We start from the raw sequence: 20,440 nt of genomic DNA, 5'->3' as shown, positions 1-20,440 counted from the left end.
CCTTATTTTGCCAAACTTACTTTTTTTAGAACTCCATTAAACAATGGATAGGTGTCCTGTCCAGGGTGTGTTATTGCATTTTGCCCAGATGATTCCAGAATAAGGCAGTGGTAAAACATGAAAAATAAATTAAAAATAATTTAAAAAAACTCCATTACCTCACCTAAAGGTAAAAGCATGCCAGACCAATGAATTCAATTGTTTTCAAATAGGTTTAATTATCTTATCTTAGTAATGTAGTATCTCAAACAGAATTTTAAACAATACTATGCTTAAGATTTTATTGAAAAAATATTTAAAGATACACTGACCTATATATCATTTATTGTTTTTACTATTGCAAATAATTCAATTAAACTGAGAACATCCCAAGAAAACAGCACAGCTCCGGACTGTTGTTTTGTGTCATTTTCACATTTCTCCAGTTAGCTATGTTTATCTGGGCACAGAAAACTCCAGTCAGTCATGTTAAGTTTTCATTTTGACTTAAAAATAGGATAATATGATTTTCTTGTGTGAGACAGCACATATATAAACTGATATAACAAGGTGCACATTCATTAAGGAAAATAAATATAGGAAATAAAAGGTTTCTTAAAATTTCTTTTTGATAGTGGCCCTTGCCAAGCCCTGGTGAGAGATGATGAAGTCTAAGATGAGTTTGGCAGTGCGCCGTGGCCGCTCCATCACTACAGAATGGCCGCAGTTCTCCAGCAGGTCCACACGACAGGTTGGCAGTACGTTAGCCAGCACAGACGCCCCAGACACATGCATTACCTGTAGAGAAAGAGTATACAGGGTGTTTTTAATCTACATAGTATAGAGGGGGATAGTATATGTACAATATCACATATGCACTTTATGGCCGAAAGTATTTGGACACCTGTTCTATTTAGTTCATATGTTCCAGTATGAAACACATTAACTGCTAATATGTGTATATTATATAATTATAATAACCTACGCTGGTTAGCCATTAGGCTTATTATGTAAATAATATGCTTTTAACTTTGTTGCAACAGTTTGGGAAAGGCCCATTCCTGCTGCAGTATTTGACAGGTTGGAGAAACATCTGTGTCATGCACAGATCATGTACCATTATCTCTTATCCACTGAATTTTACAGTTGAAACTATGGGACATGTAGCATTATACCATGTTAGCCAATGCTTGCCATTACACATGATGATATAAGGCTGTGCAAATGCTTGGCCATGAAAAACTCAACCCATTAGCATTTTTGTTCTGACACGGCATTTGCACAACAATTTGACTAACTTGTTGAAAAGATGTAATACTATAACCATGCAACATATACAGTCATTTACTTAATTGGTACTACATCTGTTCAATTACCCGTTAACAATGGGTGTGTTTATAATGGTCAAAATCACTAAACTAAAGAATGTCTACATACTTTGGCAATTTAGCGTGTTTTAAATAATTTAGAAATCATTTATATTTACCCTGTGAACACCTACCTGGTCCTGCTTACCCCAGATGACTTGCAAAGGCGTGGTGATCAGATGCATATGATCATGTAGGGCATATTTAGACTCCTCCTTCATAATCTCCATGAAAACTACAGATCATTCAAGAAGACACAAATGCATAATACAATTACAAACCAGATTAAAAAAAACTGGGTAAAAATTTCCAGATATTTTATTAAAAACAAAGAAAAGATATTTACTGTTTTACCTTATTAAGTCTGACTTAACTGAACTTAAAAAACAGATACTACAGGTGCTTATTGATAGGCTAAAAAGGCCTGTGGGTGCTGATGAGACCTGGATCAGAGTTCATGTCTGGGATCATCACTACTGGGGCAGGAAATATCAGGGTAAACTTAAACCATACATACACTTACCTACGCTGATTGTGATTTCCATTTTTAGAGATTTTTAGAGCGAATGTAGTAAAAGCATTGAATGTTCAGACTGACCTTCATGATAGAAGTCATTGTGTGGAAGATGAACATCCACGAGTCCTTGCAGAACCTGAAAACATTGCAAAAGGAGCCATATTGAGTATTGCAGGACATGAAATCAAAGCAAACAAGTCTACATATAAGGAGTTCACCTGTTGTGGAGATGTACCTGTTGAGGAACTTTAAAGCGCACGTGAGAGCAGAGCTTCAGCATGTCCTCCATCGCCTCTGGATTGAATGGGATGAGAGGATTGCTTATTGTGTACTTACTTTGCTCCAGCTCCTGCATTAGGTCATCAAACTTGCTTTTGTAAGGGCACCTTAGACCTTGAATATTTTTGTATTAGAGCAAGAAATAGAATGAGGAGGTAAATTGAGTATAATTTCTAAACATTACAGAATATTTAAGAGCATTATATTTAGTGCAGAATAAAAGTCATAAGTATGTGGACACCCAAAAAGCACAGTAGTATGTAATTGTTAAACTTATTTTAATATTTTAATCTAAAGGCATGGACAATAATATATAGTTTTAGTAGCCTCTATGTTTTGGAATGATTTTGAAACAGAATCATATAGATTCACTTTAATTCAAACATATTTGTGATGTCAGGAGTTATATGTTGCATGGACCCTTTCCTGCTCCATCATGACTGAAAAGGTTGCCCAGAGCCTTAACATCAAACACATATCCAGATAAGACTAACCAGCTGGACAGATGAGTGTCATACTACAGAGGTCAGAGGGGTAGCAGGCTGCATACACTCCAGCTACATTTCCACCCATTGAAGTGCCCACCAAGTGGAATGGCTTCCTGTTCAGCCGGATGGTTTCTACAAACTTACAAATGACAACAAATCAAGCAGATAAACAGTATGCACTTTAGCATCATCATTATTATTAAGATTTTTACATAGTTCATTATTTCAGCATTAAGATGATCATTTAAAATCAATGTGAAAAAAATCTAAATGATAATAATGAATATGAATATTATATGTACATCTGTAGCATTTAGTAGATGCTTTTATCCACAGCGACTTTCAATTGTGACCAAATACAATCACTTGTATTGAGTATTAAGGCCTTTGCTTAAGGGCCCAATTGGGCCAACCTGGCTGTAGTGGGGTTTAAACCAGCAACCTTAACCGATAAGCCACCACTGAAGTGGCCAGTCCAGCTACTAGCATGATTTAGGAGGAAACCCAAGCTGGACCCAAGCAACCAGAGGCAAGGATCAAACCCAAGTCACCAGGACCCTGATGTTAAATGGCATCCACCCTATACTGCTGGACCACTGTGCCACCCCCACTACGTTTAAGTATCATTTATATAATATAGGCAAGATTATTCACACCAAAACTGTGTAGTTTCAACTATATTGCCATAAATACATTTTGACAATAGCCTTTATGGTCTCCAACTCACCCATATAATTTTAGTAACTTCTTAATCCTAATCATGGACGTGGAGTCCCTGGAAGACTAGTTGCAAACAAAATACTTCCTGAACAAGGTGCCAGTTCATCAATCAGCACCACACAATCACACCATAATGCACAGTAGTCACACCTAGAGACAATTTAGCCGGTAGTAGCCGATTCAGCATTTCAGCAGCCAGCATGTTGTGTGAGGTGGAAAGAAACCAAAGTGCCAGACAGACATCCTACATAAACTCAACATAAACAGCAGCCTAGGACACATCACTATCTCTATATATTTAGACACAATGTGAATGGCAACATGCCCACCTGGCGTATTCTCCTAACCTGTCCCTGGATGGAGTAGTCCTCTATGCCGGTGCGTGTGGTTCCCTCATGCCCTGGCATATCCACACACAGAAGATGGAGATGTTTCGGAAAGTACTGTGAAGAGCATGGCATGAGTTGTATTTGTTTCTGTAGAATTTTTTTCCCTCAGTGAAGAAACATTTTATGCAAGTCAGAGGTACTCACTTTAATCAGAGACAGCCATGTGTCTTTGTGTGCAGAGAAATCATGCAGCATGAGAATGGAAGGTCTGGCGCTCGGCTTTCCTCTGGAAGAGTAACAGAAGCGGTATCCTCCACAATCAGCATGGTACACCTGATGACCCAGGGTTCGCCTCCAGTACCTTGCAAATAATAATGTAACTAATAGTTTGAAAGCTAATTATTGCAGTATTTCAGTCAGGAGTGAAATAGATTGTATACAATTACCAATTTACTATTGAGCATACATTGAACCTACATTATTAGCATTTTCAGTAGTGGCTGATGGGTTTGCATGGGTACTTTGACTGGCCTCTGGCTGCATAGTCTCATATGCAGAATGTGTTGTGACACATTTCCTTCCTCACTTGTTTAAAAATACCAGCAATTTGAGCCATAGCAGCTCTTTTGTTGGACAATAACAGATTCCATAGCCTTTACTGTCCTTTAATGTCCTATATTTCTTTATTGAGCCGTGGATGCCCAACACCCTATGACCAATGCCCTTTAGGCACATGCCACAGCTGCTCATTAGGATCTTTTGCTGTTTCCAATCATACTGCCATGTTAAGTTGGTCCTAATCTTCAATTCAAGACGTGTGCCATGAGTAATTACCATCAGCCCGACTTCATATGTCTTTGACTGTGACTATCACAAAATACAAAATAGCTATTGCCATTTACATGTTGAGGGGTGGATCTTAATGTTTTGGCTAATAAGTATTAAATAATGCATAAAAACAATGGGAGGTTGATAGAGACAGGGGTTTCAAGGGACCATTCCGATTTAGACATAATTCACTGATTTAATAAAACACCTGATTGTAAAGTTGGGCTGTTATTTCCCTGAATAAATCTACAATAGAAAAGCTTTCACAGATTCATCCTGATTAGAGTTGTGGATCTGTTTCCATCCAGAAACAGTCTAACCTAATTAAAAAGCACTTGGACAGGATGCCACTCATCCTAGATTGTGACCAAGGACCCAGTCCAGGTCGTCAGAGCCCTGGTGTTCTAAGGCAGCCACAGGACTAGCTGTGGAACTGTGACACCCAGTGTCAGAGATATGCCATGTCAACTAGTTAACATGAATTAAGAATAGGCTTGTGTGTTGACGTGGGTGGGGTTGGTAGGCACACTGATTGCAGGGTTGGTTGGTACATGTGTCAACCTATCAGTTGGCACAAATATGGTGTAATTATATGACTCAGATTGGGACACTAATACTCACACACAAACAAAAGTTAGTAGTGTGTAGTTAAAAATGTGCATACATCATTTCTAATAAATGTAAAGAAGATTCAGGACATTTACTCTGGACATTTAATACATGTCATACATTTTTATACACAAATACATGTTAATGTCAGCAGCTCTAACAATGTCTTTATAGCCAGGGTAAAGTCTGATCTGCATTCCAAGCCCTGATTTGTGTATTTAATGATTCATCAGGATATCTACTAGACTAGAGGGGTTTCTAAAAAAATCACACAGAACTTTATCTTTCTATATTTATATAAATTACACAAACGACAGTGAGTTCTTATTTAAGAGGTAAAGCACAAGCACGAACACAAACACGGTTTTTGTTACTTTATTTTGACAAAGATTAAAATACATACTAATATAATAATAAAATTCAATTGTATTGAAAACTAAGACTGTACAATACACCCTTACCTTGTTGTATTACTGATTCATAATGGCATTTAATTAACTTAAACCCCTTTTCAATTCTTTTGTTGCTGCATTCTTCAAAACTAAAACACTGTGCCAAATTTTTAATTTAAACTAATTTATTATTTACCAATTTATTATTTGCCACAATCATAAATTATAGCTTTTTAGCCAAGAGGTTAAGCTTTTATTTGGCCCTTTATGTGCAGTTGTAAGATTCGTAGATATTAAAATAGTAATTGTGGCATCTTATTATGTTTAACAAATAATCAATCACATCTACCTAACAGAACGTTTCAAATAAACCATAGTTCTGTGAGTGCCATTCAAAACTGTTTTTTGAGTCATTGCCCTGTTGACAAAGCCAGTCTCATATCAGCAATAATTTCTTCAATAACTTCTATTTATCTTTCTCTATCTATAATAAAATACAATTTTTGTGGTAAAAAATACAACTCAGGGTGGTTTAAAAGAAAAAAAAACATAACTAAAAAACAATTTATTGTGATTACCATTTATTATCTGGAGGAAACAATTAAAAGTAAAATTTTGTTTGAGTTTAGAATTATAGGTCCATGTCTTTTGACTAACATGCAAAATGGATTATATAAGTCTAAACAAATAAAATACAAAACAACTGTACAAACTAAATTATAATTAAACTGAACAGTCACATCACTAAAGACAACAATTTACACTGCAATAAGTTTACTTACCAGTAATAAACTTTGATGAGTGATGAAGGCCACAACATAAAGGATGCCATGAAAAGTAAAAGTGGAACAACCAGCGTCCCCATGGCGATGGCACAGACAGACACTACATCAATATCCATGATGAGCTAAACAGCAGAATACCACCACCAATAATAACTCTATAAAAAAGCAAAGTAGTTGTAGTAAAGCAGCCTTGTCCAGGAAGAGTTATTTTATGTGATAAAAACATAACAGTGGGAATTTAAATGTGTATCTGTCTAACCATGCAATAACCGAGCAGTGGTGGGTCAGGAATGTCTGCATCACTCAAACTAATCAATATATAACCCAGATTTTCAGGATCATGAATAAATGTACTGAGCCTTTGTTTTGTAATTTGGTGTTGGTAAAATAACAAATATAAAACATGAGAAGCTGGATGTGATACTAGACAGATATAAACTAGCTAGTCTAGCAAGGTTTGAATCAATGTATGTTTACTTCAGTAAATGTAATATTTTTAGTCAAAACATGAACAGATGCAATAAATGAAAAACTTACTTGGCTGAATTATTATCTGAGGGATTTAATACAGCTTGGATCTGGATGTCCTGGATGTTCTCAGTGAAGCCAAACAATCATATGAGCTCCCAAGAGACAGATATATGCAGCTATCACTGGTGTTGCTCTCAGAAACATGGTCATTGATTAGGATGGATCAGTTCAGAACGAAAGTAAGTCAGACCTCACATTTGTCTTTTACAAAGTATAATATATAGGTGTTGCAAAACATGATTCATCAGTTCATGTTCAATGTCCAACACTGTCACAGTCAATTTTGTATCTCCAATTCTCCCAACTTACATGTCTTTGTACTGTAAACTGTGAACAAGAACTTCTTTCTTGTTTCTAGAACAAACAGCACTCTCTGGATAATGCGCCAATTCTTTTTTTTTTTGTATTTTGTTTATGCATTTTCTCCCCTTTTTCTCCCTTTTAGCGCGTCCAATTGCCCGATTGTGTCATGCTTCCTTTCCACCAATGCCGATCCCCACTCTGATTGAGGAGAACGAAGCTAACCCACGCCCCCTCCGACATGTGGGCAGCAGCCGTATGCATCTTGTCACCTACACTTGACGAGTACAATGCAGATCAGCACTTTGTACGGAGACACAGACCCTGACAGCACTCTTTTCTCATCTCTGTGCAGGTGCCATTAATCAGCCAGCAGAGGTCATAATTGCATTAGTTATGAGAGAGTCCCTATCTGGCTTTTTTAATGCCCCACCCCTATCTGAATAACAGGCCAATCGTTGTTAATGTGGCTGCTCAGCCCAGATGGCGGGCACAGCTGAGACCCGGTACAATATATTCGAGATCCCAGCTCTGGTGTTCATCTGTTCTGGTGTATCGTGCAAATTCTTACGATATAAATCATTAAATAGCATTAATTTGGCTTGATATGTTTTAATTGGTAAAATACTGTTAATCCACACTCAATTTATTGCACATCTTTATTAGTGTGAAACAGTTGGCACCACTCATATTTGGCTTTCTTTTGCTTGTTGGTCTCCACCATCTGATCTTATAATCTTGAAGTTATAGTCCACTCCAGCATGACTACCTTTCTCATTAAATCAGATATCAAGATGATATCTGGTCTACGGGTGGCTACTGTAATGCTATTTGGAAACTGAGCTGTCTGCCAAAGTCCACTTGGAGTTTCCAGTGCTTTGCTGTTCCTAGCAAACCAGCACCTATCTTTTGTGGTTGGTCTGTCTCACTGGGTGAAAACCTCTACTGGGGCTGATGCTACTGCAGATGGTTTTGGCTACAGCCCTCAGTTATGCCAACAGTAATAGCACCCCTCTCTCAGGGCTTTAGGACAGCAGCTAAGGATATACTCCATGGCAACTCTAATCACCTAGGATTACATAAGAGCATAATAAAAACACAAGCAAGGCCAATCAAAGGATGGGCAACAACAAGGACCAATAACAACACAGTTATATAACTAATTTTTAATTGGTGTAATATTTCTATTGCAAGTAACACATTGTTAAATCCATTTGGAGCAAACGTCTCAGTAAAATACCAAGCATTAAATAATTCCTTTGTTACAGGTCTCTTTGGGACAACTTAGTGCTCTTAAATTCAAGTGCAATATAGTGATTGTTAATAGCTTAATATTTGAAAGCCACAGAACAGTGACGGCACAGTGCATAGATATGAACATTTATATCAAATTAAATTCAGGTCTAAACTGTTATCTATATACACAAAACATTAAGAAGGTAGTACACAAGGGGGAACAAAAAACAGGCCTGTCTTCATACTATGCAAGATTTCTATTGTGCTGCTGATGTAGCTTTTCTTCAATAAGTTAGTTTAGTTTACATATTCAGGGTTGGTTGTGTTTGAGTGAGCGATTGGCAATAGATTGGCAATAGTGAATGACTTGATACTCGCAGGCATTACTCACAAAGGCAAAACACTAGACATTGGTTTAACAAAATAAACACTTCCTGGGAACATTAGCAGTTGCACCCCACAACTGCACACACTTAACAAAACTGCAGCAGCTGCTGCTCAGAACTGTATTTGATATGGATCTCTATATAAATAATCAAAAAGCCCTCAGTCTTTAATGCAATTCTCACTATAGGCCCGTTTATACTATATTTATATACTGTTGTGCTGAAAGAATACATGCAGCTGTAGTATGCCAGTATGTCAGATACTCAGGATGAGGCCTTTTTAAGCACAAAGGCTGTACACGCTGTCACAGCAACCATTATGGCAGCGACAGGCATCCACTTGATCCATATTTCCTGAAACGGCAAAAGACACACAGATTACAGTGCAGTCAGCACTCTGGAACAGAAGGCGCTTACACAGACGCACGCAGCAAAGGGTCAGCAGCAAAAGCACAAAGCAAAGCACACACAACAACGGAGAGAAAGCCGGCAGGTTAGGAGCTAAAGCTAGGCAAACTGCCGAAGAATAGGGGGGCTAAACAATAATTGGAGCATCCTAACAAAGGCAAGTATTCCTTGTTAGTATAGTGGACAGTATCTCCGTCTGTCACACGAAGACCAGGTTTTGATTCCCCAACGGGGAGTCACTCAATCTTTTGGCTTATGGCCAAACCACCCTGAGAAGGCCTGATCTAATCTGTTGGGCTCAGTCAGTACCTATATGGGAGACCATCTGGGAATGTTGAGTGCTTCCTTCAGGATAAATAAATAATCTATCTATCTATCTATTTATCTGTCTGTCTGTCTGTCTGTCAATTGTGTCTTGAGTGTCTGGTGAGGGTACTGGCACTACAGAGACTAGAGTAAACTTGAGTGACTTTTGTTGGATCTTTCAGCTGTAACAACAGCCACTCTTCTGATAAGGCTTCTCACAAGACTTTAAAGTATGTATGTGGGAATTTGTGCCCATTCAATCGAATAGACAATATGCACACCCGCTACAAGACAAACATGTTAGTTAAGATGGCAAGAGGTTATAAAACAAACAAACAAACAAACAAACAAAAAACCCAGGGGGAGGGTGCAGGACACAGGTGTTGAATTTGCATAGGCTATAGATGGCGGACTCAGAAGCGGATAAACAATAAGCGAAGAGACAAGCACTGTGTACCTTTCTACCACAATGGACCGAAGCACCAATACAGCAAAGCCAGGACAAGGCCGGCGATTACAGCTAGGACGGGCGGCAATAAAGACAGCTAAAGGAGGAAAGGGATATCACAAAAAAAAAATCAACCTATGATGACTGACTGCATGGGACTGGATTTAATAAAATACAGTGTGCTGTTGTGATTCTATGCCGGAAAAAGTAGGTGCTTTACTCTTAGTCATTCACATGAAGACTTAAATCAGACAAAAATCTGTAACAAGGTCAGTGCTTCATCTTATAACATCAATAATTCCAGGGGCAAAATAAAATATGATAAAGAATCTCTCCTCTAGAACTGTCCCTATTGTCAGAACCTTGTTCTGAAACATAAAGGCATAAAACCCACCTGATTGCTTTTCTCTGCAAGAGCAGTCAGACTGGCCTGACAATGTTGCATCTCTGCACTAAGGGACTCCTTCTCCTGCTCTGCCTGCTCGCACCTTTCTTTAAGGTCCAACAACTCAGCCTGAGTGTCCTCAAACTGACAAAGACAGAAAGCAAGAGAATCTGAGATCATTTTTAAACAATCGTAAACAAGTAGCAAAAACATATATATTTTTAATCCAGTCATTTCCAATTCCAGCTTGAGGGCTACTGTGCGACTCTCTGAAAATGTTGCACTTACCTCTTTCTGCAGCTCTTTGGTCCTGGTTTTGCTCTGCTCCAGCTGGCTGTGGAGCTGTGCGGTGTCTCTCTGGTGTTCCCCCTGCAACACACTTAGCCGTTTCTGCAGGTCTTCCTGGGTCTTCTTCAGAGCCTCCACCGTGCTGCTCAAACCTGCATTCTGCTTCTTATAACTGCAGAACAGATATCCATATTTACTGTACGTATCATATCCAATTACCCAGTTGTATATCTCCTCTCTGCTGCAGACCCCTAGCCTTAAAGAAAAGGGCCATACCTGACACATGCCCTCCTCAGAACTGTGTGTAGTAGCCAATCGCTTATTTTTACTTGCATAAGATGGGTTCACACAGCATAGTATAAAAGTCACGCACTGATCTCTGTTATTCTCTATCTCTAGACAGACATCATCAACGAGCCAGCAGAGGCTGCAACTGCAACAGTAATGAGGTCTCCCTTCCTTGACCATAAGCTTGTTTGACAAAGTATATGATGTCCAAGTTAATATGTATATTATGTCCAATATTTGTCCATAAAACTGGCATAGTTGGGCCCTTAAGCAAGGCCTTTAAGCCTCAATTGCTTGCACTGTACTCAGTAACAATTCTAAGTGGTTTTGGATGAAGAAGTGTCTGCTAAATGGCGTGTATGTAAATGATTTTGCTTAGGCAGAAAATAACCACAAATTAGACCACAAATTAGGCCTAATACATGGTTTATTTCAAATAGTCATAATCACATTTGCCTATGAAGTTTTATATAGACTTTAATTCTGTACTATTTCTACAATAGCATTAATCTGTAGCATTAATAGCAGGCAGACCTGTCTAGCTCTTTCTCCAGATTGTGCAGACTCTTCATGAGCTGATCTTTCTCAGAACGCAAGGAAGAGCATTCACTCTGCAGGGTGCTCTTCTCCTTCTGCTGCTGCGTAGTTAGCTGCTCTCTCTCTGACTTGAGAGAGCCACACTGTTTCTGCAGGGTTGCATATTCCCGCTGCAGCTTTTCCAGTTCACTTGCTGCAAAACATGCACACAGCCCCACACACACAGACACACACAATTAAGTTATATAACTTGAGCTCTTATGGAACAAATCTGAATCATCGCTCTTCTGGTGTTACATAAAAAGAATAATTAATATTAGTGATGCACTGACAAAACAAACCTCATGTGGAAAAATTGATTTGTCTTCTGGCAGCTGCAAAAACTTGTAAACACATCTGATTTTTACACAAATTTTCCAAAGATGGATCTCTGTATGACCTACTCCGAATAGCAACAGTGACTCACTGTCACCTCACGACAAGAAAAGCCTTGTTTCTGTTCCCCAGCTGGCTGAATGAATGAATGAATGTATAGCAACATGATATAATGCATTTTCTCTCCATATTACCTGAGAGGTGCATTGTTCCCATTTATTTATTAGGATTTGTCATGTTTACACATATTGGGTACAAATTCACCTCACTTGCATGTCTTTGTATTGTGAGAGGAACTTTGTAGTTTGTACTCCTGATAAAAACCCAAGCAGACACGGGGAGAACATGTGCTACCCACCGAGCCACCATGCCGCCCGCATTGTTCACATAAACAAATACTTTTTACCTGATGCCCTAAATCACTGAAGCAGTTTGTTTATTTACAATCCCACCATTTCAATGTGAAAACATGGGAAAAGGGGCATTAGTGTGCATTTAGAGGTACCTTGTTGTTTAGCTATTTTGTCCCTTTGCTGGTTCTGTTGCTGTTGATTGGCTTGCAGGTTGTCAATCTCCCGCTCATACTTATTTGCAGTCGACTGCCATTTCTCCAGCTCATTGGTTAGTGTCGTCAGGTTGCCCTTCAGAGTGCTGACCTCGTGCTCCCTATCAGCTGCGCTTTTCTCCATGGCTCGGCGAAATACCTGAACTGCCTCCTGTGCTGCATGCAATTCCTGTCGCATGCTGAAGATAGCACTGTCCTTCTGCTCCCTGAGATTTTCCACATCATCCTGGAACTTCTGAAGCTGAGCTGTACACACACACACACACACACACACACACACATGACAATGAATGAGTACATATGCTTAAACAAACCTGTAACACACTGTAAAAACAGATTTCCATTCCCTTATACTTACTCTGTAGAATCTTCATCTGCTTCGTAGATTCTACTGCCTGCTGCTTGCTGGACTTTTTCTCTTCCTCCAAAAGTGCTGTAGTGTGTAACACACAATAGGGCAAGAGGTTATTTTATAAAAGACCAATATGATGTCACATAATGCCAATCCACTGATGGGAAATCACATCCAATTGTTTACACCTGCCTTTTCAAAAGCATGGTACAAGCACCGTTAACTGGAGTTAAATGAACTGAAATGAACTAAAGTTCTTTAATAATCCCAAATGTAATAGAAAGAATGAGAATGAAAACATAAATGTATTTTACCTTGCAGCTCCACACATTTCTGCTTTCCCACATTGGCCTGATCGTGGGCCTCTTGTAGCTCCTGGTTCAGATGCTGGATCACCTGCTCTGACTCGCTGGCTTCCATAGAGCTCCGACTCAACTCATCTGGGCAGAGTTTACATGATAAAGAATGTGACATTTAGGCCAGAGTGACTTCAAGCATGAAGTAAAGCAACATGCTTCCTGAGTTGGTTCGATCCTTGCTTCTGGCCACTGTCTGCATGTTCTCTGCGTGTATGTGTGGGTTTCCTGTAGTTTTTTAAACACCTCCTAAGAACATGCAGAAGTTACACAGACTACAGTAAATTGCTCTTAGGTATGAGTGATTGAGTCAATGTGTGTTGCCCTGCTTTGGATTTGTGTCTTTTACAGGTTGCTTTTTTGCCTTTGTGCCTAGTGTTTCCAAGTAGCACCGAATACACTGCAGCCAGGATGAAGGAACTAGTACATATGAAGGAATACTGTCAGAACTTTTGCCCTATCGTTTACAAACTACATCATCACGGTCATTTTAATTATGACACAGTAGCTGGCAGCTGATGCAGCTCTGCTGCAGAGTTCATAAAGACGCTGGCCATATTAAATTTAGATCTGAAAGAAGAGGAAGATAATTTCCCTTGTGGTGACCCAGAATAGCTTTTCCCTAAAAACATAATTATCTTATTTCTAAACTAGGACCTAATGTCTCTAACAACAGACGTAGAACTGAACAGAATACGTGCATCTCCTTTTTGTTTTCCATTCATAATAATTAAAAATAAAGTAAGTCTTGTGAGGCCAGACTTTATATCTAATGAGTCAAGTTTTAAGTCAGGATTTGTTTTGAATCTCAGTGATGTGCTAGTGTATTTAAACACTTCCAGGACAACTGAATAAAATGATAAGCTGATTTCTTTGACATTCGCTTTAAGGATTGTGTACAAGTGGAGATATCTACTCATGTTTGTGTTTTGGATTAAACTCCTCTCGTGGTAAAGTAAAAGCAGATTGGCACCACAAGATTAGCATTCAGTATACAAACATCACCTAATTAAGTACCCTAAAATATGTCTCTATTCTTTACTAGACTTTCTTTCAAGCTACGAATATCTTCTGCAAAACAAAAAAAATTCCACTTCTAAAATTGGGTTGCAAACCTGAACCAGGCCATTCTATTGAGTGCTTCAAACAGCAATGACCTCATCTTGCATAAACCGGAGTAGGCACCATAAATGGTGATTTTAGAGACATATCAGTGTAATCAGTGGAAAAACAACGCTGCACACAGCCTGCATGAGTCAGATGTAATAGCACTGCAAACATGGCCTTCAGACACTGCTGGGAGAATGATGGGAGCGAGAACATTAAGGATTCATGAATTCCTCAGTTGTATGTGTCTCAGCCCCACGCTCGTCCGTGCCACTCAGGTCTAGGCACACAGCTTCTCGGCAGTGAGGACACACAGGGACACTCCGGCCTATTTCAGCTTTGCAACCCCACAATCTACAAACTGCATTACATCTATATACACAGTTTACAGGAGGATTCATCTTTTACTGTAAAGACAAGCTCTGTTTACTTGCAGGACCAGTGCATAACTGTAACATTTGCATTTCCTTAAATAAAATAACATGTTTTCTGTTGGAACAATTTACTGCTTTCAGTACCTTTGATTAGAGATACTTTATTCGGCGGATTCTTCAGTTGCTGCTCCATTTACTCTTTCTGTGGCAAGACAAAACATCCCATTTAGGTCATTTAGGTCACAATGTTCCTTAGTTACATTTTATGGTTATGTTTTTTACTAAGCAAAATAAAACAATTTCTTCTATTATTTGAAGAGCACAGAGTAAAAGACATTAGGAGTTACTGTTTGACCTACATATACAGTATGTTAAGGTCACAATGTTCCGTACGTTCTTTAGAGGAACATTTCATATGAATCCTATTTAAATAAATCAAACAACTAAACACGTTTAAACGGACATAAATTTGCCTTCAATAAAGCAGACAGTCAAATTAATATAAAGAACTTAATGTTTCAGTCCATCTGTATTTAAAACTATCAATCCTTGTGATGTGCGGAACACCGTTACTTTACTTTTGAACTTTTCGGCTACATATTATATAACCTGGCAACAATTTCAGGACCACACGCATTCAAATAAAATAAAATAAAATAAAACAAAATAAACAGAAGTACTAAATTAATAAATAAGCGTAAAATTGCATTTGTATACTTTGTTGAACAAGCTAACCTGAGCTGAGGTAATTCAGTGACATAAACAAACTCAGTTTGAGACTAAAATATGAAGCTAAACCTGACGCAAACAATTTCAATAAAAATATTTCGAATACATACAATTACATAATACTAATTATATCGTATATTTATAAATATAAATATAAAACATTTACCTCACAGCAGTGACACAGATTATAAATGACACTAAACGTCCCTTCTCTGAGGATGAAGCAGCACTGTTCAGCTTCTCATTCCTCCAAACATTTGCTTTCCTAAAGACACGCTGGACGATTCCATGTCAGAGATGGTGTGGGGGGGGATACAAAGAGCAATTTGATGTGCATAACGCAGAACTTAATTACAAGAATAATCATGATGACTACCGTGTAGAGAGACATACTTAGAATCAAAGAACATTTTTTTCATTATTATTATTTGTAAAAAAACAGTTGGTTTTCAAGCACTTTCACTTATGCCACCCCTGTACTCGCATTATTTGGAGGTCCCGGTTGACCCACATGTTCACGTATTCGACCCATGGCTACTGATGGAGGCGGCTGCTGCACCCGGCACAGTCCAAGCACAGTCAGGCTTTGTTTCACCGTGATAGCTACTGATCTACTTGAGTGGGCTACTTCATACAAAGTCGTCATTTTTGTGTTTGTGTGCATCCAAGACCCTCCTGCGTTATGGGGTTTGGGAATCAGAGACATAGGTTGAGTGCAATAATTAAAGGTCACATTAAAGGTGCAGTCGGTGATTTTTAGGTTGAAGCACTTTGCATTATGAAGTTTTACTTGGATCCTGGCAACTGTCTAACATTCTCAAAGCAAAAAAAAAACCAATCAGGACATCTCTGAGGAGTCTCGAAACAATTCACCTGCTGATTTAGAAAGCTCCCCCAGTGCACTAACATTAAGGGATTTAAGGCAGGGATTGACTCCTTTGTGAGGAGATGTTGGACAATTCCTTTTATCCAGTTCTACCCAAGAGTGTTTGTATGCCCCAAAGATCATCTTGTATTAAGTGTGTCAAGTGTCACAGACACATGTTGAGTATATTAACAGTTAAAAGTTTGTATCAGTTAGAAGTATCATTAACAGTTAGAGGTTAACAGGTTGGGTATCATTAACAGTTAGAAGTTTGTATCAGAAGTATCATTAACATTTAGAAGTTAACAGGTTGGGTATTATTAACAGTTAGAAGTTTGTAAGTTATGACAAAATTTGGTAAAGATTTTACATTGTTGCAGCTGTCATTAAATACTGAATATTTGGAGTTCCCGTCTATCCCACATGGTCATGTATTTGACCAGGGCTGATATTTATTGGCAGTTGGGAATCATTCCCAATTGACACAATACTTCACTTCTTGGTGAAGTTGAAATTTTAATGCTGCCATCTGAGAAATTTCTTCCTTATCCAGACAAAAAAGCATATGGAATTCTGTGATCCCATGGAGCAATCAAAAATAAAATTGAAGAGGAGAATGCTTGCTAATTTTTCTATTCCTATGAGAGAAATCTTGAAACTTCCTTCTATACATTTAATTTAGCTTTTTATTATTAAAACATAAATAGAAACACTACCTTAGTATTGAAAGTGCTCAGATTTTTGGACATGGAACACAATTGTTTGTCCAGCAGATGTCGCCATACCAATACAAATCATGAAAAAGTCTGGCGCTCTCTGGTGGTGGAGTTGTAGTATTACATATCTTGTATGTGGATTTTCTTATTTGCAGAACCACTTTGACTCTGATCGAGTCAATAAAAGACTAAATGAGGAGCAAAAATTTAGTAATTAACAGTGTATGATGACAATTATGAGTTATCTTGTAGATTCCACCACAGCAATAAACTGGTTTCATTTTCAACCATGTGCCAGTCTGGAAACACTGGCAAGAATATCCTGAACTATCTACTACTACTTGTACTACTACAACTTCTACTACTACTACTACTACTACTAATAATAATAATTTAAACAATAAACAAATGAACTGTCTAGTCACATCAATAAAATTAAAAAAAAACCTGCAAAGTACCAGTGAGTCATAACAATGTATAATCTACATGTATCACTACTGTCAAATACTTGTAACATTTACCTATATTCTATGAAATCATATATATTTATTCAGCTTTACTCTTTAGCTTGGTGGGTAGCACTGTTGCCTCACAGCAAGAAGGTCCTGGGTTTGATTTCCAGGTGGAGCGGTCCATGTTCTTTTCTCTGTGGAGTTTGCATGTTCTCCCTGTGTCTGTGTGGGTTTCCTCTGGGAGCTGTGGTTTTTTTCACACAGTCCAAAGACATGCAGGTGTGGTGAATTAGAGATACAAAATTGGCTGTGACTGTGTTTGAAATAAAAGACTTGAACTGATGAATCTTGTGTAATGAGTGCTTACCTTTCCTGTCATGAATGTAACTAAAGTGTTTAAAACATGACGTTAAAATCCAAATACATATCCAAATCAGGGTCACAGTAGGCCCTGTGCTACCCAGAAACATTATGCACAAGACAAAAGCACACAATGTACAGGAGATCAGTTCATTACACAGCAGCACACACTTCACACTAACCCTGGAGAAAATATGCTCTGCAGAAACAGGGAGACTTAAATACTAAGCTGTATCAAAAAGTATAAAAAAATCAATGTGTTGAGAATGAGTATTTCCTATGAGTGTCGCCTATCAGTGACCCTGTAAACCAGTATGAGCCAAATTGAACCAGTGAGGATAGGTGACAGACACACTGTTGAAGCGTGAGCCAGGGAAACAGAGAGGCTGTGTGTGTATGTCTGTATGTGTGTGTGTGTGTGTGTGTTCTGGTCCAGGGCCGACAGGTAAACGGCTGCTGTAAGGGGGTAGGCTCTGTTCCTGCTGTGAGGTGAGAAGGGAGAACAGATGGCAGAAAGGACAGAGAGAAAAACATAGGCAGGTGGATGAGGTCGCTTTTACCAAACTCCAGATAGCAGCAGGAACTCTTGGCCAGGTGACTGCAGCCAGTGAGCTGGTGTGATCTGCAGTAATAGGGTTGCACCATGCTGATTGTTGTTTGAAATTATTCTAAGACAATTACACTTTGAAGAACTGTGATAAGTGTCACACTGATCTGCAGCTGCAGCTGGTTATGTCGGTCCATGCAGCAACATGGGTCCTGACAACCTGGGTTTGATCCTTACATTTGGTCACAGTCCATGAGAAGTAATCTCCTGGTCATTGTGTGGCTTTCTTTTTGGTATTGTGATTTACTCCTACAGCTTAGTAAATACAAATAATACAGAATTACCTGCTGTAAAATAATTACATGTGAGAATATGTTGCCATCTGATGGGTGCCACCTGTCCAGGGTGAAGACTAACCTTGTGTCCAGTTTAATATACATATACAGAATTAGCCAAATTGGACTGTACTTAATATTTATATTGTTAATATTAAAACAACAAAGACAATATGTAAGCTGACTTGCAATTGACATTCAATTTATCCCAACAGTCTTCAATGATGTTGAGGTCATTAAACTCATCAAACTTTGCCTGAAATCCTAGGAGTGGTGCCCACTTACTTTTGACCATATAGGTGTGTACAGTCATTTACAAACACTTATAATGTTTAGAAATTAAGTTTAGACCACTGAATCAGATTTTAAGTGGAATATCAGAGACAGAGCCAGTGTTTTAATTCTCATTTGTAGATTTCAGAGTTTTACCTGGAACAGGGGGGTCTTGCCCACATTGGATATTTTAATAATACATGTAGTAAGAAGAATTCTTTTATTGTCATATATACAGTACATATACACATGTACAGCACAATAAAATCCTTTTCTTCATGTCCCAGCTTGTTTAAAAAATTGGGGTCAGAGTGTGGGTTCAGCCATTATACAGCACTCGTCAATGTCCCAACAGTGGCTGCTAACCACCAATTTTTAAAAGTCTGCTACACCCCCGAACTAACACAATTAAAAGTATGAAAGATTTCAACCAATACACTGACCAATTTTATCATGATCATTTATTTTTTAAAATTACATTCCATTCATTGGAAATTTGTATGTAAGCTTCCATTCTATCCAAAAAAACATTGCACTGCATGGTTTCAGAGCCACCTCATAAGGTTTTATCAATAGCTGTTGCCATGCTGTGAGATATTGCAATAATGACTGATGTTATACCTTGTAGATATTTAAATTCTTACTAAATATGATACTGATGGTATTGAACAAATACATGAGTTAACATTCAGCATTCTTTCATTCGTTCAACAGGACGACTCTTGAGATATATAACGCTTGCTGCAAAGGAGTGCACCTCTATTAGACCTAATACATTCCATCTAGCAATGAGGAAATAGTTTAAATAGGTCTAGTATGCATTCATATAAAATTATAGCAATGCAATTTGTAAGATATTTCTGAATTGATAAATTAAACATTTTAATGCATTTGGATATAGGTTTTGATGTAAAGTAGGTAGGTCGTTAAATACTCAAACAAGTGGCCATGACCTATACAGCTACAGCATCTAACTGCATATTTTGAGGTGAGAAGCATAACAGTTGGAATTCCTGAATCTGCTGTACTTTTTTGGCTGGATTGCCTAAAAGTGTACTTTGTACTTTGTGGATGTTCTTTAACTTACAGTTGTATGCAAAAGCTTGGGAATCTCTGACCAAATGACATATTTAGTTAATTTCTAAGGTAAATCAAAGTAAACACAACGTCTGCATTAAATTATTTACAAAACATTTTTCAGCAAATGCAATAACAGTCATATTTAACCTCCACATCTTGCATAACATCCATACTGGCCAAAAAGACTCCCTATAACAACCTATAACCTATAACATAATATGTAACAGTCACTGAGAAAAATGTTATATTCCAAGTATTTCTTTGCTGCTCATGCCAGCACTTTAACCAAACAGTAGGAATTGCGATTGAAGAAGCAACAAGTTGATCACCATCAGACAGCCAATTGTCTCAGTAGAATGCCCAATCAGGCTGGTGGTGCTGGGCCATCAAAGCATCCTGCAAATGTTATCCTTGGCCAGGATAAAGCAGTAGTAAAACATGAAATGGAACACAAGGGAAAGTATATATGGAAAAAGTATTGGGACACCACAACGATTGCTAACAGGTGCAATAAATCAATTATATAAAGAAAACTATATCCTTCTAAC

General features: G+C 38.2%; 2 protein-coding genes across 4 annotated transcripts; both read right to left on the bottom strand.

Annotated features, from left to right (window-relative positions):
• Positions 1–276: 276 nt before the first annotated feature.
• abhd6b (abhydrolase domain containing 6, acylglycerol lipase b) lies at positions 277–6,409 on the bottom strand. The gene is made up of 8 exons (XM_063015739.1): positions 6,291–6,409; positions 3,884–4,040; positions 3,680–3,793; positions 2,637–2,769; positions 2,099–2,256; positions 1,945–1,999; positions 1,481–1,581; positions 277–777 (listed from the first exon to the last, which is right to left on the bottom strand). The coding sequence occupies exons 1-8, from the start codon at positions 6,407–6,409 to the stop codon at positions 595–597; spliced, it is 1,020 nt and encodes a 339-aa protein (XP_062871809.1). The 3' UTR covers positions 277–594.
• A 1,311-nt stretch (positions 6,410–7,720) lies between these two features.
• On the bottom strand, positions 7,721–15,508 carry slmapb (sarcolemma associated protein b). 3 transcript variants are annotated; one of them, XM_063015285.1, is made up of 10 exons: positions 15,431–15,508; positions 14,680–14,737; positions 13,013–13,138; positions 12,705–12,779; positions 12,287–12,592; positions 11,404–11,599; positions 10,582–10,753; positions 10,303–10,437; positions 8,979–9,100; positions 7,721–8,147 (listed from the first exon to the last, which is right to left on the bottom strand). In XM_063015285.1, the coding sequence occupies exons 2-9, from the start codon at positions 14,726–14,728 to the stop codon at positions 9,011–9,013; spliced, it is 1,149 nt and encodes a 382-aa protein (XP_062871355.1). In that variant the 5' UTR covers positions 14,729–14,737; positions 15,431–15,508; the 3' UTR covers positions 7,721–8,147; positions 8,979–9,010. The 3 variants fall into 3 exon arrangements, with proteins under 3 accessions (XP_062871355.1, XP_062871354.1, XP_062871356.1); XM_063015286.1 differs by lacking the exon at positions 7,721–8,147 and adding an exon at positions 9,918–10,005 and having other exon boundaries at positions 9,012–9,100; XM_063015284.1 differs by having other exon boundaries at positions 7,721–9,100.
• Positions 15,509–20,440: the final 4,932 nt, after the last annotated feature.

The sequence above is a fragment of the Trichomycterus rosablanca genome, chromosome 19 (genome assembly GCF_030014385.1).
Source record: "Trichomycterus rosablanca isolate fTriRos1 chromosome 19, fTriRos1.hap1, whole genome shotgun sequence".
Lineage (NCBI taxonomy): Eukaryota > Metazoa > Chordata > Actinopteri > Siluriformes > Trichomycteridae > Trichomycterus > Trichomycterus rosablanca.
The sequence above is the reverse complement of the archived record's forward strand: the minus strand, read 5'-3'. Positions and strand labels throughout refer to the sequence as shown.

What these genes read in the sequence shown, in the direction of transcription:
- slmapb (XM_063015284.1), bottom strand. Translation starts at nt 14,728, where the DNA reads ATGGAGCAGCAACTGAAGAATCCGCCGAATAAAGTATCTCTAATCAAA. An exon ending in TAAAGTATCTCTAATCAAAG is followed by an intron (nt 13,139 to 14,679) that starts GTACTGAAAGCA and finishes AACTCTGCCCAG; the next exon opens with ATGAGTTGAGTCGGAGCTCT. An exon ending in CAAAATAGCTAAACAACAAG is followed by an intron (nt 11,600 to 12,286) that starts GTACCTCTAAAT and finishes CATGTTTTGCAG; the next exon opens with CAAGTGAACTGGAAAAGCTG.
- abhd6b (XM_063015739.1), bottom strand. Translation starts at nt 6,409, where the DNA reads ATGGATATTGATGTAGTGTCTGTCTGTGCCATCGCCATGGGGACGCTG. An exon ending in CAATGACTTCTATCATGAAG is followed by an intron (nt 1,582 to 1,944) that starts GTCAGTCTGAAC and finishes AATGATCTGTAG; the next exon opens with TTTTCATGGAGATTATGAAG. An exon ending in TCTGGGGTAAGCAGGACCAG is followed by an intron (nt 778 to 1,480) that starts GTAGGTGTTCAC and finishes CTTTCTCTACAG; the next exon opens with GTAATGCATGTGTCTGGGGC.